A 19,534-nucleotide genomic window follows, 5' to 3' on the forward strand; every position below is an offset into this window, starting at 1 on the left:
CAAAGAAATCGGAATGTAGGTGGATAGGGATGTGGGATCAAGGTTGGCTTTTGTGTTTGAGATGGGAGGTATTACAGTAATCGTGGTGCAGTGGAGAGGAAATGGATATGAGAGAGAGAAGTGACACCTGTAGAAGTAAATCCTTGGACACTGAGGAGGGAATGACTTCTGTGCTACAAGTTAGGCAGGTTGGCTTTAGACAGAAGCACAAACAGTTCATTTGTTGTTACAGATACAGTTAGGAAAAAAAAGATTTGGCATGCAGTGGCAGCAAGGGGAAGTTCCTTTTTGACTGCTTTCATTTTCTCCATGAAATAAAAAACAAGGACCATAAACTGAGCAGTTTAGGAGGTATGAAGGAGTTACCTCGGGAAGCAGGAAAATGAAATAACTAGGGACATATTACAGGATTGCAGGGCAGAACTAAAGACTCACTTGAGAAGGAGCTCATGAATTTTAAAATGAGACCAGACAGCACTGTTATTTTCTCCAGCCATGCCAGAGTCCTGAAATAAGCAAAGGGTTGCATTTAACTAGGATGTGGTTCCCCCAGACAAGTTCAGTAAAAGCAAAGGGGATCCAAGGAGCTGGAAACGACAAGGATGATCAATCACGGAATCAGAGCGGAGCGAAGAGAAAACTGAGCACCTCTGAAGCTGAGGGACACACAGGTAAGGGCCTGAAGGTATGAGACAGGAGCATCGTATGTGAGAGGTCTGAAGGCAGGTGGGTCCAGGGGTGCCTGGGTGCTTCAGACACTTAAGTGCCTGACTCTTGATTTTGGCTCAGGTCATGATCCCAGGGTCATGGGATTGAGCCCTGTGTCAGCTCTGCACTCAGCATGGAGCCTGCTTAAGATTCTCTCTCCCTCTGTCCCTTCCCCTGCTTGCTCTCTCTCTAAAAAGAAATAAATGATTGGCAAAAAATTTTTTTAAATAAAAAAATAAAAAGGGCAGGTGAGTCTAAAGCACAGTGCAAAATGGAGAGGAGAGAGAGGTGAAGTCAGGAAGGCAGCTGAAGGCACACCACACAAAAGCCACGGCAGGAACTTTGGCCTTTTATTCTAACAGACATCCGGTGGGAGGTTTCAATGCTCTGTAAAGCCTTTTCCCATCTGAACTCAGGAAGGATGAGGATAATAGTAAATGCATATAGAAAAAAATTTAACTGAAGCTTAAAAGCAATCACAATGGTTTGATGAAGCTTCTTACGAATAACCTGATCCCCATGACATTCTACAATAAATGAGGTAGAAGCTATAAAAGAACGACTTCATCTTCCAATAATAACCAGCTTCGGTTTCCCCAACACAGATTTCCACAGGGTTAAATGTGAATCCCTAAAGTTGGGAAGTTAGGGGGGGAAATGGAATTCTGTTACAACAAAAAAATAACCTGAGTGTTTCTAAGCTGTAAATTTATAACCCAAAGTGTGTCCCATTCACACAAGACAGACCCATTTCTAAAAATGAAATTAAATTCCAATTTCCCACTTAAACAAATTCTTCTCTACATGGGCCTAAATCCTTTATGCAATTGTGCAATTGTTTCAAGGCAGAAAGAAATATTAAGCTTTACTTAAAAACAAATGAGTAATTCTCTTCACGGGAAAAAAAGTAAACAAATGACTCAGTATGTTTGACAAAATAAAGATTCAAGTATTAACATTTCACATCTGGTGTGAGTTTAAAGAAATTTACTAAATCTGAGACACAACAGTGATATAAAAGTGTTGATGGATAAGTGAGAGAATACATTCATCTTACAGCAGAGAAAGATGAGGGGAAAACCCACAAAATTTAAGAAGATAAACAATGAACAATCCAATTAGGAAACAGGCAAAAGACCTGCACAAACATCTCCCTGAAAAGGACACATACATAAGGTGTGAAAAGTTCTTTATCATTTTCCATTGGGGAAACTCAAAACAACAATGAGGTATCACTATCTGCCCATCAGAATGTGCAGAATGAAAAACAGTGACAACACCAAATGTTGGTGAGGATGTGGGGAAACTGGGCCACTCATACATTGCTGGTGGGAATGTAAAATAGTACAGCCACTGTGGAAAATAGTTTTGACAGCTCCTTTCAAAACTAAAAATGGACTTACCATACAACCCAGCAATTGCATTCTTGGGCATTTATCTCAGACAAATGAAGACTTATTTTCACTCAGGAACTTGTATGCGAATATTTAGAGAAGCTTTATTCATAACAATAAGCCCAGAACTGGAAACTACCCAAGTGGCTTTCAGTGGATGAATGGTTAAACTGTGGTACCTCCACACCATGAAATACTACTCAGACATAATAAAAGGGTATCAACTATTAATGGACACAACAGATTAAATGAACTTCAGTGAAATTATACAGAATGAAAAAAGCCAATCTCAAAAAGATACAGAATGCATAATTCCATTTCTGTGATAATTGTGAAATGAGGTAATTAAAGACATGGAGAAACAGATCAGTGATTCCCAGAGGTTGGGGATGGGGGGACATGAAGAGGGGAAGAGGAATGGCTGCAGAGGGTAGCACAGGGGAGTCTTGTGGTGATACGGTTGAGTTTCTTGATTGTGGTGGTGGTTATGCAAGGCTACACATGTGATCAAACTGGAGAGCTATAAAAACACATACAGTTCTACATCGGTGTGTGCCTAATTGGGAAGATGGAAATAAGGTCTGTGAATTATGTCAATATCAGTATTTTGGTTTTGCTATCGTACTATGGCTATAGTTACTGTTAAGGTAACATTAACATTGAGGGAGGCTGAGGGAAGAGTACATGGGACCTCCTTGTATATTTCTTTACAATTTCTTTCCCATGACTCTGTATTTCAAAATAGAAAGTTAAGGTGGGGGAGAGACCAAACAAAATACAAAACATATAGTTAAAAATTAAGTTCAAATATATCAGTAATCAAAATAAAAAATTAATCCGTGCCACTTATTTACTAGAAGATTATCAATATAGATTTAATAAGACAAAATCCCTTATGTATTGCTTACAAAACATACAGCTAAAACAAAATCACAAATAAGGGTGAAAATGAAGGAATGAAAAAAAACAAAAAAACAAAAACCAAACCAATGTACCATGCAAATACTTAATAAAGGAAACCACACCTGCCCCAGAAGGAGTAATCCTTTTAAAATATGTATGCATTCATCATCTTCTAATGGATTCTCAATGCGTTCAAAGACAACCTTCCAAGCTCTCTGTGATGTGGCTTCACTTTACCTCTCAGACCTTTTCTCTTCGCGCTCTCTTGCTCCCTTTAGCTACATTAGCAGTGCCAGTCTGCTTTCTGCTCCTTCAACACAGCCAGACAAACTCCTACCTCAGAGCTTTCGCCTTTTAGTTCTCTCTGCCTGGATCCTTCTTCCCCTATACATCCACACGGCTCATTCTCACGCTTCCTGTATTTGTAACCAACCTATCAGTTGCAATAACCACTTCCATTCCTTATCTTTCTGTTCTATTTCTCCATAGAATCTACAATCTAACACTCTACACATCACTTATGTAATATCTCCCCTACTACCATGTAAATGCCATAGGAGTAGGAATTTGCTCATTTTCTTCACTGCCATGTCCCCCGTGTGTTTGAAATTTTCTTTTTAGTTTCAAAAACACAAATATAACCTAATATTTGTATATACAGAAAGGTTTTACACAGTTCTTTGCTTTAATACTCACAATCATGCTATGGGTTTTGAATTCTCATTTCCATGAGAATAAGGTGCATTTAATAATTTGTCCAAGAACAAATGCAAAGTAAACAGGGCAATCAAGACTTCACCCCATGACCTCCAGTGCTCTTTTCACTTTATCAGAGCTGAAGCACCAGGGCTGAAGTTTATCATCATAAAGCAGGTGTCACGAAGGAGCAGATGCTGGGACTGAAGATATGGAATATGAGGTCATCCAATAAATGCAATGCAAAGAAATGTGTGAGGTTCAGACCTCAGGACATTCTCAGTGCCTTGATGGACCTTTTAAACTCTGCTCTGCAAACCTGCCACATGTGAACAATGGATTCGCCCCTCCCTCCAATGGAATCTGGGAGGATGTGCGTGGCTATTCCACTGACACATATTTATAAAAGGTAGAGCTTGTTCTAGGGAATCTAGTCAATAATATGGTAACAATGTTGTATGGGGACAGATGCTAACTACACTTGGGGCAAGCACTGCAGAATGTACACAATTGTCGAATCACTATGTTGTATACCTCCTACACCTACAAAAATTAATGTAACATTCATTCTAGATCAACTACACCTACAAAAGAGAATATTAGAAATTTTTTAAATGATGAAAAAAAATTACAACTTGTCAGACTGTGGGAGAAGCACAATGCTCATCACCTGCCTCATTCTGTTAAATCGTAGAATTGTTTTTTCAGTCAGCTGCGCCTTTGTGCAGCATTCTGTATGCTACCACCCTGATGTTATAATTATATACATATAATTATGCAAACAACATACAAACTAAGGCATGGGAAGAAAATACACCAATTGTACATACATATACCCCAACAATGAAAGGAGGACTTCTGGTTAAATATTACTGTCTTAAAGCAGGTTTCAAACGAAAACAGAATTTTAACATCATTTACCTCAAGTATTTTATCTCCTGTTTTAAGAGCATTTGTTTTTCCTGCTGGACTGTCTTCTAAAACTTGTTTGATAAATATACCTTTAAGTTCCTCTCCATTCTTCAGGCGTTTTATAACAGTTTGTCCACCAACAATACTAATACCAAGGGACACATTGGGTTCTCTGAAAATCTCAACACTGTAAAAAGAAAATAAATTCACTCATGAATAAGTTAGTATAACTTGTTGGACTGTCACTAGAAGTGTTCACTTTGTACCATATCCTTGTGACTCATATCTTATATGAATATATTTTTACAAATGTTATCAAAATTGTACCTCGTTCAAAAATTCTAAGATATTTTCAGTGATTTGTGGCACATGTGAAAGCCTGAATTTGGAAAAAGATTTCTAAAACAATAATTACACATCTTAATATTCTTAATGTTCACAGCTCCTACCACAATATATTTTCTGTAATTAGTTCTTTTAATCTATATCCATAACATTAGCAAAGAATGAAGAAAGTAATAAATGGGTGAAAAAAAAAATCAAGAAAGTCACATATATCATTTTGACAAAAACCACAAACTTTCATAATAAAATAAATTTCTGACCAAAAATCTTGTTACCCAAACTGTTTTTTCCAGTCAGCAGGTTTAACCTGTGGTTCTTTAAGTGGAGGACAGATTTTGCTCTTAAGGCTGGAAGTTGTTCTCTTTTCTTCCTACCTCCACATCATCTATTTTATTTTATTTTATTTTATTTTATTTTATTTTATTTTATTTTATTTTATTTTATTTTATTATTTTATTTGACAGAGAGAGAGCAAGTTGGGGAGGGAGAGAGAGAAAGGGAGAGAGAAATCCCAAGCAGGCTCCTCACTGTCAGCGCAGAGCCTGATGCAGGGCTCGTAACTCACGATGAAATCATGACCTGAGCTGAAATCGTATGTTCAACCACCTGAGCCTCCCAGGCAACCTGAATGAGCCACCCAGGCACCCCCACATAACTTTAAAAAATAAAGAATGGAATAAAACTTGCTCTTCCCTGGTTATGAATTTTGCTCAAACTGTACAGATGTGACCAATGATTAACTGAAATTTTTAAAAAGTAGTTCAGAAAACAGCTCCCAAGAGGGGCACCTGGGTGGCTCCGTGGGTTAAGCATCTGACTCTTGGATTTTGGTTCAGGTCATGAACCAGGTTAGTGGGATGGAGCCCGGGTCTATGAACTGAAAGTGTGGAGCCTGGTTCGGATTCTCTCTGCCCCTCCCCTGCTTGTGGGCAGCTCTCTCAAACTAATATAAACAAACATTGAAAAAAGAAAAGAAAACGGCTCCCAAAGACAAAATTCAGAAGTGCAAGAAGAAAACAGACAACGTTGGTAGGTATTGTGGCATTAATAACGCATGCAGAATAGAGCAGGTAATGGAAGACTTTTATATACTGTTAGCTCAAACTAGGCACAAACTTGGAACTAACACAAGGGAAGGAAGGAGGATAGAGATAAATTGACACATGATAGAAACCTCAACTGATGTTGTTGTTCACTTAAAAAAAAAAATAAGGGAAGGAATTTTAGTCCTTTCAGGGCAGTCCTACCTGCCTTCCTCAAGGATGCAGTAATAAAATATGCTTAGTCCATTGGTTACTACCATACATGGACAATTGCAAATTGCTTTCTCTGCAAAGGTATGATAAAGACTTTCCTAATATTGATTACAGTCATTTTGCCCAGGTAAAAATCTCTAGAGAAGACAAACTGAAACTAAAATTTAGGTCATTTTGTAGCAATGTGGATGGAACTGGACAGTGTTATGCTAAGTGAAATAAATCACACAGAGAAAGACAGATACCATATGCTTTCACTCTTATGTGGACCCTGAGAAACTTAACAGAAGACCATGGGGGAGGGGAAGGGAAAAAAAAGAGTTAGAGAGGGAGAGAGCCAAACCATAAGAGACTCTTAAAAACTGAGAATAAACTGAGGGTTGATGGGGGGTGGGAGACAGGGGAAAGTGGGTGATGGGCATTGAGGGGGGCACCTGTTGGGATGAGCACTGGGTGTTGTATGCAAACCAATTTGACAACAAATTTCATATTAAAATAATTAAAAAAAAAAAACAACAACAACACCTTAGACCAGCCTAGATGTACATTATGGCAATACTTAATCAGTAGAGAACGTCTAAATGACAGTCTGAAAGGAAAGAGCAACCAACTGTGTTCTCCTACTGAGAAAGCCAATGACATCATCAACGTACATTCTTGGTGGACCCCAGTGGCTGAAGTTTGGAGTTTCTTCTCCTTCACCTTCTTCTCTCTCAGGTAACTCACTGATGAGAGACAAAGGAAAAACACACATGCACCTTGTAAAACAGTGCTGTTAAAGGTTCTTACAAAGTTTTGAAGTTGAACAATCTATTTGTAGGTAAATAGTTCTTAATTTTTAAGGTTTAAAATATTTACATCAACAGTTAACTATCTGTACAAAACAAAAATACATTACTTTTAATGTTCAACAAATAATCCACCCGGCACCAGAAACATCACAGATTATAAACACTTTTATTGGTGACAGTCTAGACGCTATTTCTTAAAAATCTATGTGTGATTTGTACAACTTCACATTTGTTTCATGATCAAGGTACAAAATATTATAACATATATTCCTTAAAACTTGGTCCTGATCGACAAGCAAAGAAAACACTCCAGCATAAACCAACATACGTAGCTGAAATGGCTAAACAGGAAACACAATCCCTCTTTGTAGATCTGTCATCCTGGCGCTAAGTAACTCCCCTGTGATGTGTATCCCATGAACGTTTTGTGTCATTATCCATCACTTTGCAGTTTGCAGAGAGATTTCCTTCTGGTAGATCTAATTTGATCCTCCCACCTACCACTGCCATACTTTCACCCATCAAGTCATGCTGGTATGGAAGTGATAACATAAAATGCTGAATTACAGGGGTGCCTGCAAGGCTCAGTCAGTTAAGCATCTCTTTTTTAATGTTTATTTATTTTTGAGGGGGAGGTTAGAGGGGCAGAGAGAGAGGGGGAGAATCTGAAGCAGGCTCTAGGCTCCAAGCTGTCAGCGTAGAGCCCAACATGGGGCTTGAATGTGCAAACCGCAACCTGAGCTGAAGTAAGACCAAGCTACCCAGGTGCTACAAGCATCCAACTCTTGATTTTGGCTCAACTCATGACCCCAGGATCATGGGATCGAGCCCCATGTCAGGGCTTGGGATTCTCCCTCTCTGCCCCTTTCCCTCCTCAAAATAAATAAACTTAAAAAAAAAAAAAGATCCTTTTAAAAATGCTGAATTACAAAGTACTTATAAAGGTAATGCTATCTAATAGGGTAGAGACATTACCATATATTATCTGGAAGAGTACTCCTAAGAATACTCCTAAGCCCCAGTCTAACCCGCACCATGAAATGCGTGTGTGACTCTGGACCACCACCTGAGATAATAGGTCTGAAGGGTACATTTTATTACTCTATACAAAAATGTAGGTACTACCTCTTCCATTTCACATTCACAAAAACCCTGTGAAGCAGGCACTGCAGGTCATATTATTATTTTATTCTTCCACTTGAGGAACTGAAGCTCAGGGAAGGCTGCCACGTAACTACACAACCTCCTCACAGTATCCAAATCTGCGTTGCAGCCTAAACATTTCAATGCTCCATTTTTCTCTGAAGTCTCAAATGAGTCCTATAAATAGCAGCAAAACTCCAAACCCACCTGCGTGTCTACAGACAGACTTTCTAGGGTAGAATGGTTTCAGGCTGAATGAAAAAGAGAATACCGAAAGAATCCAAGTATTAGTTAAGAAATTGGAATCATTAGGGGTCGTTAACATCTCACCTATTCCCAGATGGTTTTGTTGCCTCAGCCAGTCAATGATTTCATGATTAAGAGCATCACAGTATTCAAGGAAAAAGAGTTTGGCAGATACTCGCCAATTACTTATCTAATGTCCTCCTCCTCCTTCCTTACCAACATAACTTCTCCTTTATTCCAGGTGGCACTATGCCCAGATTTAAAGAAATACATTTTCTGGACTTCCTTTCAGCTAATGTTAACTGGGAGCTACAGTTCTGAAATGGAAGTACAAGTCCCCAGAGATTTCCAGAAAAACTCATTACATGGAGAGAGAATCATCTGGCAGGAGCCTTTCGTGCTACGACCTTCCCTTTCTTCTTGCCTAGAAGGCAGAGATGATATTGGCAGTGAAGCATGCATTCTAAAATCATGAAGAAACAGTGACTAAAGCAATGCATTAAAGACAGCAGAGCAGAAAGAAGGTGTTTAAGACCCCGGCAGATCACCTTCTTCAGGGGTTTTTACATGAAAAAAATTACAGCCCCACTTGGTTAAGCCACCCCAAGTGGAGAGTTTTATAAGCAGCTGAATGCAATCTCTACAGGATACCCAGGATTCTACCAATTTAAGCAAAGTTTTCATATTATCACATCATATTATTCTTTGCACATGTGCATAGATGTTCATTGAATAGCTGTAATAGCAGAAGCTTTCATACTTTGATTACCCTATGTAACAGTAACAAGGATTAAATGACGTGACTGTCATTTAGTGGAAGCTTAATATTCATTTCCTTTACAATTTTTTTCATTTGAATTTCTACCAAAAATTTTCCCCATGTATTGTAATCTTTCTTTTTTTATTTAACAGCATCTTAATAGCCCATACTATTGATGTAATTTATCTGCCATCCCAAATATGATACTTTACATTATATCCTGGTTTTCAGAATATGGACATTACTGTAAGGAATATTGTCATGCTCTATTTTAGAATTCCCCTTTAAATATTAACTGAGGATTAAAAATTAAAAATCCCCACACAAACCAACATTGAAACTTTCCTTCCATTTTCTACTTTCCTGTATCCCAAATCATGACAGGTGTGATAATAAGACATAAATATTTGGTCTAATTAAGGACACACCTCGGGCTGACTAAGCCTTTCCAGAGAGGCAAGTGCTTGCATCATGCTCACCATCAGCCACGCTCCAGAGAGCCACTGACTCTTGGGAGGAGAGTTCTCCATGAGTCTGATGCCTGGTGTTCGCAGCGGATGTCCAGGGACACCCTTTGATTGCCTGGCTCTGGTGGATGAAGGGTCTTGCATTGTTGGGTTCCATAGGACTATGGCAATCAGAGGACCATTCTTGGTAGGCTACCATCACCAGGGCATTTCAAAGATGGCAGACTGAGGCATATGTCCTAGGCTTTCTGTGAAAAAGGTCACTTTGCTTGTCCTGGAGCTTTGGACTAAGGGGCAGGATTCAGGTTTGGCACACATCCAGTGCCCTACAGCGTGGCTCTACAGGAACATAGGCTGTGAACACCACCTTGGCACTTTCCATCTGCTTTGTTCCAGCTTGCTGGTATCTCCCCAAAAGGAGCTTATAAACACTCTTCTGGAGCCCAAATTTTTGTGACTGCCACCCAAGGCACACCTCAGATTGCCTGTCTTTGGTAGCCAGTGGGGCTTACACATGTGGTCCCTCAGGACCATATACATTTGCATACTTCTAAAGCTGCTGCCTAAGGGTTTGGCTTCTGGTCAAAGCCTGATTCTCCCCTTTTGGACACTGACAACCTCAGTTGAGGCACATCCTCAACTACCAGGAGCTATTAAAAATACAACAGCCTGCTTGAACAAGCACAGAAATTTGGGAAACAACCAAGAGCTGTGGTAGGGCTGAATGAAAAGTTTCACCTCCTACACAAGGCCACTCTTTCTAGACTGGGAGAGGTGGCAGTTTCATCTACTGTATAGAAACCAACACAGAAAGTCAAGCAACATGAAGAAACAGAGGAATGTTCCAAATGAAATTTAAAAAACCTCAGAATGCCTAAGTCAAAAGGAGATAAGCAATATACCTGATAAAGAGTCCAAAGTCATGGTCATAAAGATGATCACTGAAGTTGAAAGAATGGATGAACACAATTAAAACTTCAACAAACACATAGAAAACATAAGAAAGTACCAAACCAGTCACAGAGCTGAAGAATGCAATATGTGAACTGAAAAATACACTACAGGTATTCAATAGCTGACTAGACAAAACAGAAGGATCAATCACCTCAAAGACAAGAGCAACCAAAGAAGCAAAAGGAAGAAAGGATAAGGAAAAATGAAAATAGCTTAAGGGACTTATAGGACAACTTCAAATAAACTAATATTCACTTTTTATAGGGCTCCCAGAAAGAGAAAAGAAAGAGAAAGAGGTAGAAATTTCATTTGAGGAAATAATGGCTAAAACTTCCTTACAATGGGAAATGAAATAGCCATCCAGATCCAGGAAGCCCAGAGAGTTCCAAACAAGTTGAAACCAGAGAGACCCACAACAAGACATGTTATAATTAAAATGTCAAAAGTTAAAGACAAGGGAAGAATATTAAATGTAGCAAAAGAAAAAAAACCTTGTTAATATTAAAAAAAAAACCCACTCCCCATGATAAGATTGCCAGCAAATTTTTGAGCACATGCTTTATAGGTCACAAGGGAATGGCATGATATATTCAAAGTGTTGAAAGAAAACACTTGAAACCAAAAATACTCTATCTGGCAAAATGATCATTCAGAATTGAAGAAGAGATAAAGAGTTTTCCAGACAAGTAAAAACTAAAGGAGTTCATCACCACTAAACTGGCCTTACAAGAAATCTTAGAGGGGCTTCTTTAAGCTGAAAAGAAAGAGTGTTAATTAGTAACGAGAACACATGTGAAAGAACAAATCTCACTGGAAAAGTAAATATATAATAAAGGTCGTGGATTATTTATAAAGCTAGTATGAGGGTTAAAAGAAAAAATAGTAAAATAACTATGATTACAATAATTAGTTAAGGGACACACAAGATAAAAATATGTAAACTATGATATCAAAAACATAAAACATGGTTGGGAGTAGTAAAAAGATTGAGCTTTAGAATGGGATCAAATGTAAGTTATTATCAACTTAATGTAGACTATTATAGATGTAAATTGTTATATGTAAGTCTCTTGGTAACTACAGGCCAAAAACCTATAGTAAATACACAAAAGATTTAAAAATATAAGCATACCACTGAAGAAAGTCACCAAACCACAAAGAAAATAAGAGAAGAAAGGAACAGAGAAAAACTACAAAAAGATAGAAAACAATTAACAAAATGGCAATAAACACATACCTCTCGATTACTACTTTAAATGTAAATGTACTAAAATCTCCAAAGACACAGAGTAGCTGAATGAATGAAAAAACAAGACCCATCTACATGCTACCTACAAGACTCCTTTCAGATGTAAAGACACACAGAATGAAAGTGAAGAAATGAAAAAGTATATGCCATGTGATGGAAACTAAAAGAAAGCTGGAGCAGACATACTTCTATCAGACAAAATAAACTTTAAAACAAAGATTAAGAGACAAAGAAGGATGTTATGTCAGGATAATCAGTCCAATAAGAAAATATAACATTAATATAGAACACAGGAGCACTTAAATATATTAAGCAAACATTAATAGACCTAAAGGGAAAAATAGTGATACAATAACAGTAGGGGACTTTAGACCAAAAAATCAATAAGGAAACATCTACCTCAAATGACATGTTAGACCAGGTGAATTTAACAGATACATACAGAATATACCATTCCAAAAGCATTAGAATACACATTCTTCAAGTGCACATGGAGTATTTCCTAAGATAGATCATATCTTAGGCCACAAGTTTTTTTTTTTTCTAAGTTTATTTTTGAGATAATACATGCAACACAAGTGGGGGAGGGGCAAAGAGACAGAGGGACAGAGAATCTTAAGTGGGCTCTGCTCTGACATCAGAGAGCCCCACGCAGGGCTCAAACGCATAAACCCTGAGATCACGACCTGAGCCGAGGTTGTATGCTTAACTGACTGAGCCTCACAAAACAAGTCTTAATCATTTAAAAGAAAATTTTTTTAACATTTTTATTTATTTTTGAAAGACAGAGACAGAGCACAAGCAGAAGAGGGAGACACAGAATCCAAAGCAGGCTCCAGGCTCTGAGCTGTCAGCACAGAGCCTGACAGAGGGCTTAAAGCCATCAACTGTGAGATCACTGACCTGAGCCGAAGTCGGACGCTCAACTTACTGAGCTACCCAGGCACCCCACAAGTCTTAATCATTTAAGATGACTGAAATTAAATGAAGCATCATTTCCATCTGCAATGGTATGAAACTAGAAACTAGAAAGTTCATAAATATGTGGAGATTAAACAACATTCTTTGACCCACTGGTCAATCCAAAGAGAAATAAAAGAAAATGAAAGAGCAATTTTTAAAAAATGAAAGAAAAAAATGAAAAAGAAATACATTGAGATAAACAAAAATGGGAATTTAACATACCAAACTTTATGTGATGCAGCAAAAACAGTTTTAAGAGGAAAGCTCATAGCAATTAATGCCTACCTCAAGAAACAAGGAAAGTCTCAAACAACCTAACTTTTACACATGAAAAAACTAGAAAAACAAACGAAGCCCAAAGTTTTTAGAAGGAAGGAAATAACAATGATTAGAGCAGAAATAAATGAAATAGAGACTAAAATGATAATGGAAAAGACCAATGAAACTAAAAGCTGGTCTTTGAAAAGATAAACAGAATTGACAAACCTTTGGCTAGACTACTCAAGCAAAGAAGAGGTCTCAAATAAAATCAGAAATGCCACTGATGCCACAGAAATACAAAGAATCATGAAACTACTATGAACAAGTATATGCCAACAAATGGGACAACCTAGAAGAAATAGATAAATTCCTAGAAACATACAATCTTTCAAGACTGAATAAGGTAGAAATAGAAAACCTCAATAGACCAATTACTAACAAGGAGATTCAATTGGTAATTGAAAGCCTCCCAATAAACTAAAATTCAGAACCAGAAGGCTTCACTAGTGAATTCTACCAAATATTCAAAGAAAATTTATTACCAATCCTTCTTAAAATTTTCCAAAAAATGAAGGGGGTGAACTCTTCCAAACATATTTTACAGGCCAGCATTACCTTGATACCAAAACCAGACAAAGATACAAAGATGCAAAAATCCTCAACAAAATATTAGCAAACCAAATTCAACAATACATTAAAAGGATCATACACCATAATCCAGTAAGATTGATTCCAAGGATGCAAATATGGTTCAACCAATCACAAATCAATGTGATACACTACATTAACAAAATGAAGGCTAAAATTCATATGATCATCTCAATAGACGCAAAAAGACCATCTGACAAAATTCAACATCCATTTATAATAACAACTCTCAAAAAAGCAGGTATAGAGAAAATGTACCTCAACATAAATGCCATATATGACAAGCTCACAGCTAACATCAGACCTAACAGTGAAAAGCTAAAAGCTTTTCCTTTAAGATAAGGAACAAGACAAGAATGACCACTCTTACCACTTTTATTCAAAAAAGAAACCAAAGGCATCTAAATTGGAAAGGAAGAAGTAAAACTCACTATTTGCAGATGACATGATATCATATATAGAAAATCCTAAAGACTCTATCAAAAAGAAGTTAGGATAAATGAATTCTGTAAAGTTGCAGTATACAAAATCAACATGCAAAATCAGTTGTGTTTCTTTACACTAATACAAAGTATCAGAGAGAGAAATTAAGAACAAATCCATTTACAATTCAATCAAAAGGAATAAGATACCTAAAAATAAAATTAACCAAGGAGATGAAAGACCTGTTGAAAACTACAAGACCTGTTGAAAGACCTATTGAAAACTACAAGATATTAATGAAAGAAACTGAAGACACAAATAAAAGATATTCCATGCTCACGGATTAAAAATATTAATATTTTTAAAATGTCCATGCTACCCAAAGTAATATACAGATTCAATGCAACTGTTATTAAAATCCCAGTGGTACTTTTCACAGAAATAGAATAAACAATACTAAAATTTATATGAAACCTCAAAGACCTAGATTAACCAAAGCAATCTTGAGAAAGAACAAGGCTGGAGGTAACATGCTTCCTGATTTCAAACTATATTACAAAGCTATAGTAATTAGAACAGTATGGTACTGGCATAAAAAGAAACACATACATCAATGGAATAGAGTCCAGAAATAAACCCACACTTAGATCATCAATTAATTTACAACAAAGGAGCCAAGAACATATAGTGGGGAAAGGATGGTCTCTTCAATAAATGGTGTTGGGAAAATTGCACAGCCACATACAAAAGAATGAAACTGGACCACTATCTCACAACATACACAAAAATTAACCCAAAATGGATTAATGACTTAAATATAAGACCTGAAACCATAAAATTCCTAGAAGAAAACATAGGTGGTAAACTCCTTAACATAGGTCTTAGTCATGATTTTTGTAATCCAACGCCAAAAGTAAAAGGAACAAAATCAAAAGTAAACAAGTGGGACCACATCAAACTAATCAGTACAGTAAACAATAAACAAAATGAAATGGCAACCTACTGAATGAGATAAAATAATTGCAAATCATATATCTGATAAGAGAATAAAACCCAAAATATGTAAAGAATTCATACAACTCAATACCAAAAAGCAAACAATCCAATTAAAAAATGGGCAGAGGGGGGCGCCTGGGTGGCTCAGTCTGTTAAGTGTCAGACTTCGGCTCAGGTCATGATCTCACGGTCCGTGAGTTCGAGCCCTGCGTCGGGCTCTGTGCTGACAGCTCAGAGCCTGGAGCCTGTTTCAGATTCTGTGTCTCCCCCTCTCTCTGACCCTCCCCCGTTCATGCTCTGTCTCTGTCTCAAAAATAAATAAAAACATTAAAAAAAAAATTAAAAAAAAAAAAAAAAGGGCAGAGGATCTGAAGAGACATTTTTTCCCAAAGACGACATACAGATGACCAACAGGTACATGAAAATTTGCAGAGAAATGCAAATCAAAACTACAGTGAGGTATCACTTCACATCTATTAGAATGGAAATTATCAAAAAAGCGAGAAATAACAAGTGCTGATTGGCAAAGATATGGAGAAAAGGGAACTTCTGTACACTGTTGTTGGAAATGTAAATTGATGCAACCATTATGGAAAAAGTATGGAGGTTCTTCAAAAATTTAAAAATACAATCACTATATGATCCATCAATTTCACTTATGAGTATTTAGCAAATAAATAAATAAATAAATAAAAACTTAAAAAAAGAACACACTGATACAAAAGATACATGCACTCCCATGTTCATGTGTAGCATTATTTATGATATTTATTTATGATAGCCGAGATACAGAAAGAGCCAAAGTGTCCATTGATAAAGAAATCATGGAATTTAAAATGGAATATTATATAGCCATCAAAGGAATGAAATCTTGTCATTTGAGACAACATGGATGGAACTTGAGGGTATTATGCTAAGTGAGATAAATCAGACAAACAAAGATAAATACCATATGATCTCTCTTATATGTGGAATCTAAAACAACAGGGGTGCCTGGGTGGCTCAGTTGGTTAAGCGTCCAACTCTTGATTTCACCTCAGGTCATGATCTCATGGTTCATGGGATTAAGCCCGGCTGACAGCACAGGGCCTGCTTGAGATCCTCTCTTTCCTTTTCTCTCTACCCTTCCCCCATTGTGTGCGTACTCCCTCTCTCTCTCTCAAAATAAATAAACATTAAAAATAAAATAAACAACAACAACAAAAAAGCTCACAGATACAGACAACAACAGATTGGTAGTTGCAAGAGGCAGGGGGTGAGAGATAGAAATGGGTGAACTGTTTTTGTGTTGTTTTAGTTTATTATTTTTTAAATGTTATTTATTTTTGAGAGAGAGAGAGAGAGAAAAAAAAAAAAAACAGAATGTGAGTGGGGGAGAAGCAGAAAGAGAAGGAGACACAGAATCCGAAGCAGTCTCCAGGCTCTGAGCTGTCTGCACAGCACAGAGACGGACGCGGGGTTCAAACCCACAACCACAAGACCATGACCTGAGCCAAAGTTGGATGCTTAACCACCTGAACCACCAAGGTACCCCTGTTTTGTTGAGTTTAAATAAATTGAATAAACATTCTGATCTGTAGTCAGACACATTATCCATTGCACTACAGGCCCCCTTTAAATTTAATCTTAGAACAAACAAACAAACAAAAAATTAGGCCTCTAAAGGTACAGGGAAGTCAATGGGACGCAGAAGCACAGTGTACATTAAATAACTTAGCTGGGTTCTACACCAAAATTAATGCAAAGTAGAAACTCTAAACTATCATTTAGCACTTCATGATACCCTGATCTGAAAGACTGTCTTCCAAAAGAATCTATGCATTACTCAGAAAAGCTCCAGAGTGGCAATAAATATTCACCTATGAACCTAACTCCACGGGACATACCTCTAAAGACTAAAAGGGGGAACACATGACTTACAGGAACTCGTCTATTACCTGCTAAAATTTTAATATATCCTGAATCTATAACAGTAAGTCAAAAAAACAACATTCAAATGCAAGACTGAGCTCTCAAAAGTTAGGTTGAAACTCTTGAATGCCTGTGCCCACATAAGAAATCAGCTTGTCAAAGTTACCTCTGGAGAATAAGAAAGGAATGAGGTGGGAGTAAAGTGTATCTTCCCTTTCTGAAAGTGGTAAGAACTGAGTAAGACAGAATTGATGTTCCATTTTTACTTCTGCATAAGAAAGGGGGGGGGTGGTTTTGGAAATTTGTTTAGATATTTTCCAATTACAGTTCTATACCTTTAAAAAAGCAGTCTCATTTCTGAATTCTTTGTGAGATTTAATTATTGACACCAAGCAGAAGAGAAATTTAAAAAATAAAACGGTCTCATTTGAAAAGTAATTTGACCATATAAGTAGTCAAAATTAGGGGGACCTGGGTGGTTGAGTCACTGGAGCAGGTAACTCCTGATTTCAGGGTTGTGAGTTTGAGACCCACATTGGGTGTAGAGATTACTTAAAAAAATTTCTAATTTAAAAAAAAAGTCAGGGCCACCTGGATGGCTCAGTTGGTTAAGTGGCTGATTTTGGCTCAGGTCATGATCTTACAGTTCATAGGTTGGAGCCCCACATCGGGCTCTGTGCTAACAGCTCAGAGCCTGCAGCCTGCTTCAGATTCTGTGTCTCCCTCTCTCTCTGCCTTTTTCCCACTCACACCCTGTCTCTCTCAAAAATAAACATTAAAACAATTAAAAATAAATTTAAAATAAGTCATAAAATTATATATATACATATATATTTTAAATGTTTATTTATTTTTGACAGAGAGAAAGAGACCATGAGCGGGGGAGGGGCAGAGAGAGAGGCAGACACAGAATCGGAAGCAAGCTCCAGGCTCTGAGCTGTCAGCACAGAGCCCGACGTGGGGCTTGAACTCACAGACTGCGAGATCATGACCTGAGCCGAAGTCGGATGCTCAACTGACTGAGCCACCCAGGTGCCCCTATAAAATTATATTTTTAAGCCTTCCAGTACTTCCATCTGCAACCATCCCTCCTAAAGAAACAAACCCATTGCCTGTTTAATACTATGCATTTTCCCAGGAGCTTGGTTACATTGCTCATGCCAGGACACAGGACCTGTCAGCACCTCCCTGCCGAACACTGATCCAGTTCTGCTCAATGAAAAGCTATCAGATTTTTCCAAGTGGTTGAGCTTATCTGAGTCTTTCTTTCTTTCTTTTTTTTTTTTTTTAATTTTTAATTTTATTTTAAGCGGTCTCCATACCCAATATGGAGCTCGAACTCAAAACCCTGAGACCAAGAATCACATGCCCCACTGACTGAGCCAGCCAGGAACCTCTGAGTCTTTTCCTTTACACTCAGAAAGGAGCTTTGCTGAAGCACAGAGACCAATTTTTTGCAATATGAAGTTTCTGTCTAAAACTATAGGCAGAGGGACACCTGCCTGGCTCAGTTGGTGGAGCACGTGACTCTTGATCTCATGGTTTTGAGTTCAAGCCCCACACTGGGTGCGCAAAGATTACTTGGAAATAAAATCTTAAAAATAAATAAATAAAATTAAATGTAAAGGTCAATAAAAAGGGTCAAAGTCACAGGTTGCTGAATGGAGAAGTGATATCATTCTAAGACACTTCATATGTCAATACAAAATCATTCTTGGACTAAAGGTTTAATAAAAACACGAAGGCCAATAAACCCACCCTATCTCTCATCCCTGTTATGCTTGGCCAACACCTCCAACTCCTTCCTTCCTTGCTGCTCTGGTTTCTCCTTCCATTCTCATACACCCCACCGATACCCCTTCCCCTCTCCCCGCCCCCAGGCCAAACTACCCATCACACTCCACAGAATCTCCTTGAATTGTCAAGAAACTACTCCACACTCTGACCTCTTCACCAAACATTCTCTCAACAGCTTCTGGTTCTCTGCCACAGATACCATGTTCAAGTGAATGATAATCACTCTCTCACCTTGGGAAGTTGGAAGGTGGGGGGCAGGGAGCAAGATTTTTCTAAACTGCTTTCCACCAACCACTAAGCCATTACTCTCCTACCCTTGTTTCAAAAGTGACACCTCTACTTTTAATGTACACATTACTACCACCTTATCACTCTTTTAAAATAATCTTTACCTAAATGACAAAAAATATAAAAAATAAAAAATCTCTTTGGATTCCTATCTACAGGATACAAATAGCACTTGCATTTGTATTTTGCTTTCATTCCTGGCACCTGTCTCTGTGGATTAACCACCAAAGGTTAATCTCTCTAGGTGTGCAATGTCTTTCTCTCCTTCTCCTCTCTCCAGGGACTGTGTTTAATAACTTCCTTTCCAGCATCCACATATTTCTTTGCTGGATCTTTCCCAGAAAGACACACACACAATACATATATCAACATATATGTAATTATGTATGCATAACCCCTTCTTCTTTACCTCAATCCAAAAAT

General features: G+C 37.7%; 1 protein-coding gene across 4 annotated transcripts in view; it reads right to left on the minus strand.

Annotated features, from left to right (window-relative positions):
• The window catches only part of PATJ (PATJ crumbs cell polarity complex component), a 361,962-nt gene that overhangs the window by 218,707 nt on the left and 123,721 nt on the right, over positions 1-19,534 (minus strand). For all 4 annotated transcript variants that reach the window (XM_019449080.2, XM_019449079.2, XM_019449078.2 and 1 more), the window contains exons 23-24: positions 6,868-6,939; positions 4,623-4,800 (exon numbers count right to left, since the gene is read on the minus strand). In XM_019449080.2, coding sequence (XP_019304625.2) covers positions 4,623-4,800; positions 6,868-6,939 — 250 coding nt within the window. The remainder of the gene's footprint in view (positions 1-4,622; positions 4,801-6,867; positions 6,940-19,534) is intronic.

Source organism: Panthera pardus, unplaced genomic scaffold (assembly GCF_024362965.1).
Source record: "Panthera pardus isolate Hobbes unplaced genomic scaffold, ASM2436296v1 HiC_scaffold_11, whole genome shotgun sequence".
Lineage (NCBI taxonomy): Eukaryota > Metazoa > Chordata > Mammalia > Carnivora > Felidae > Panthera > Panthera pardus.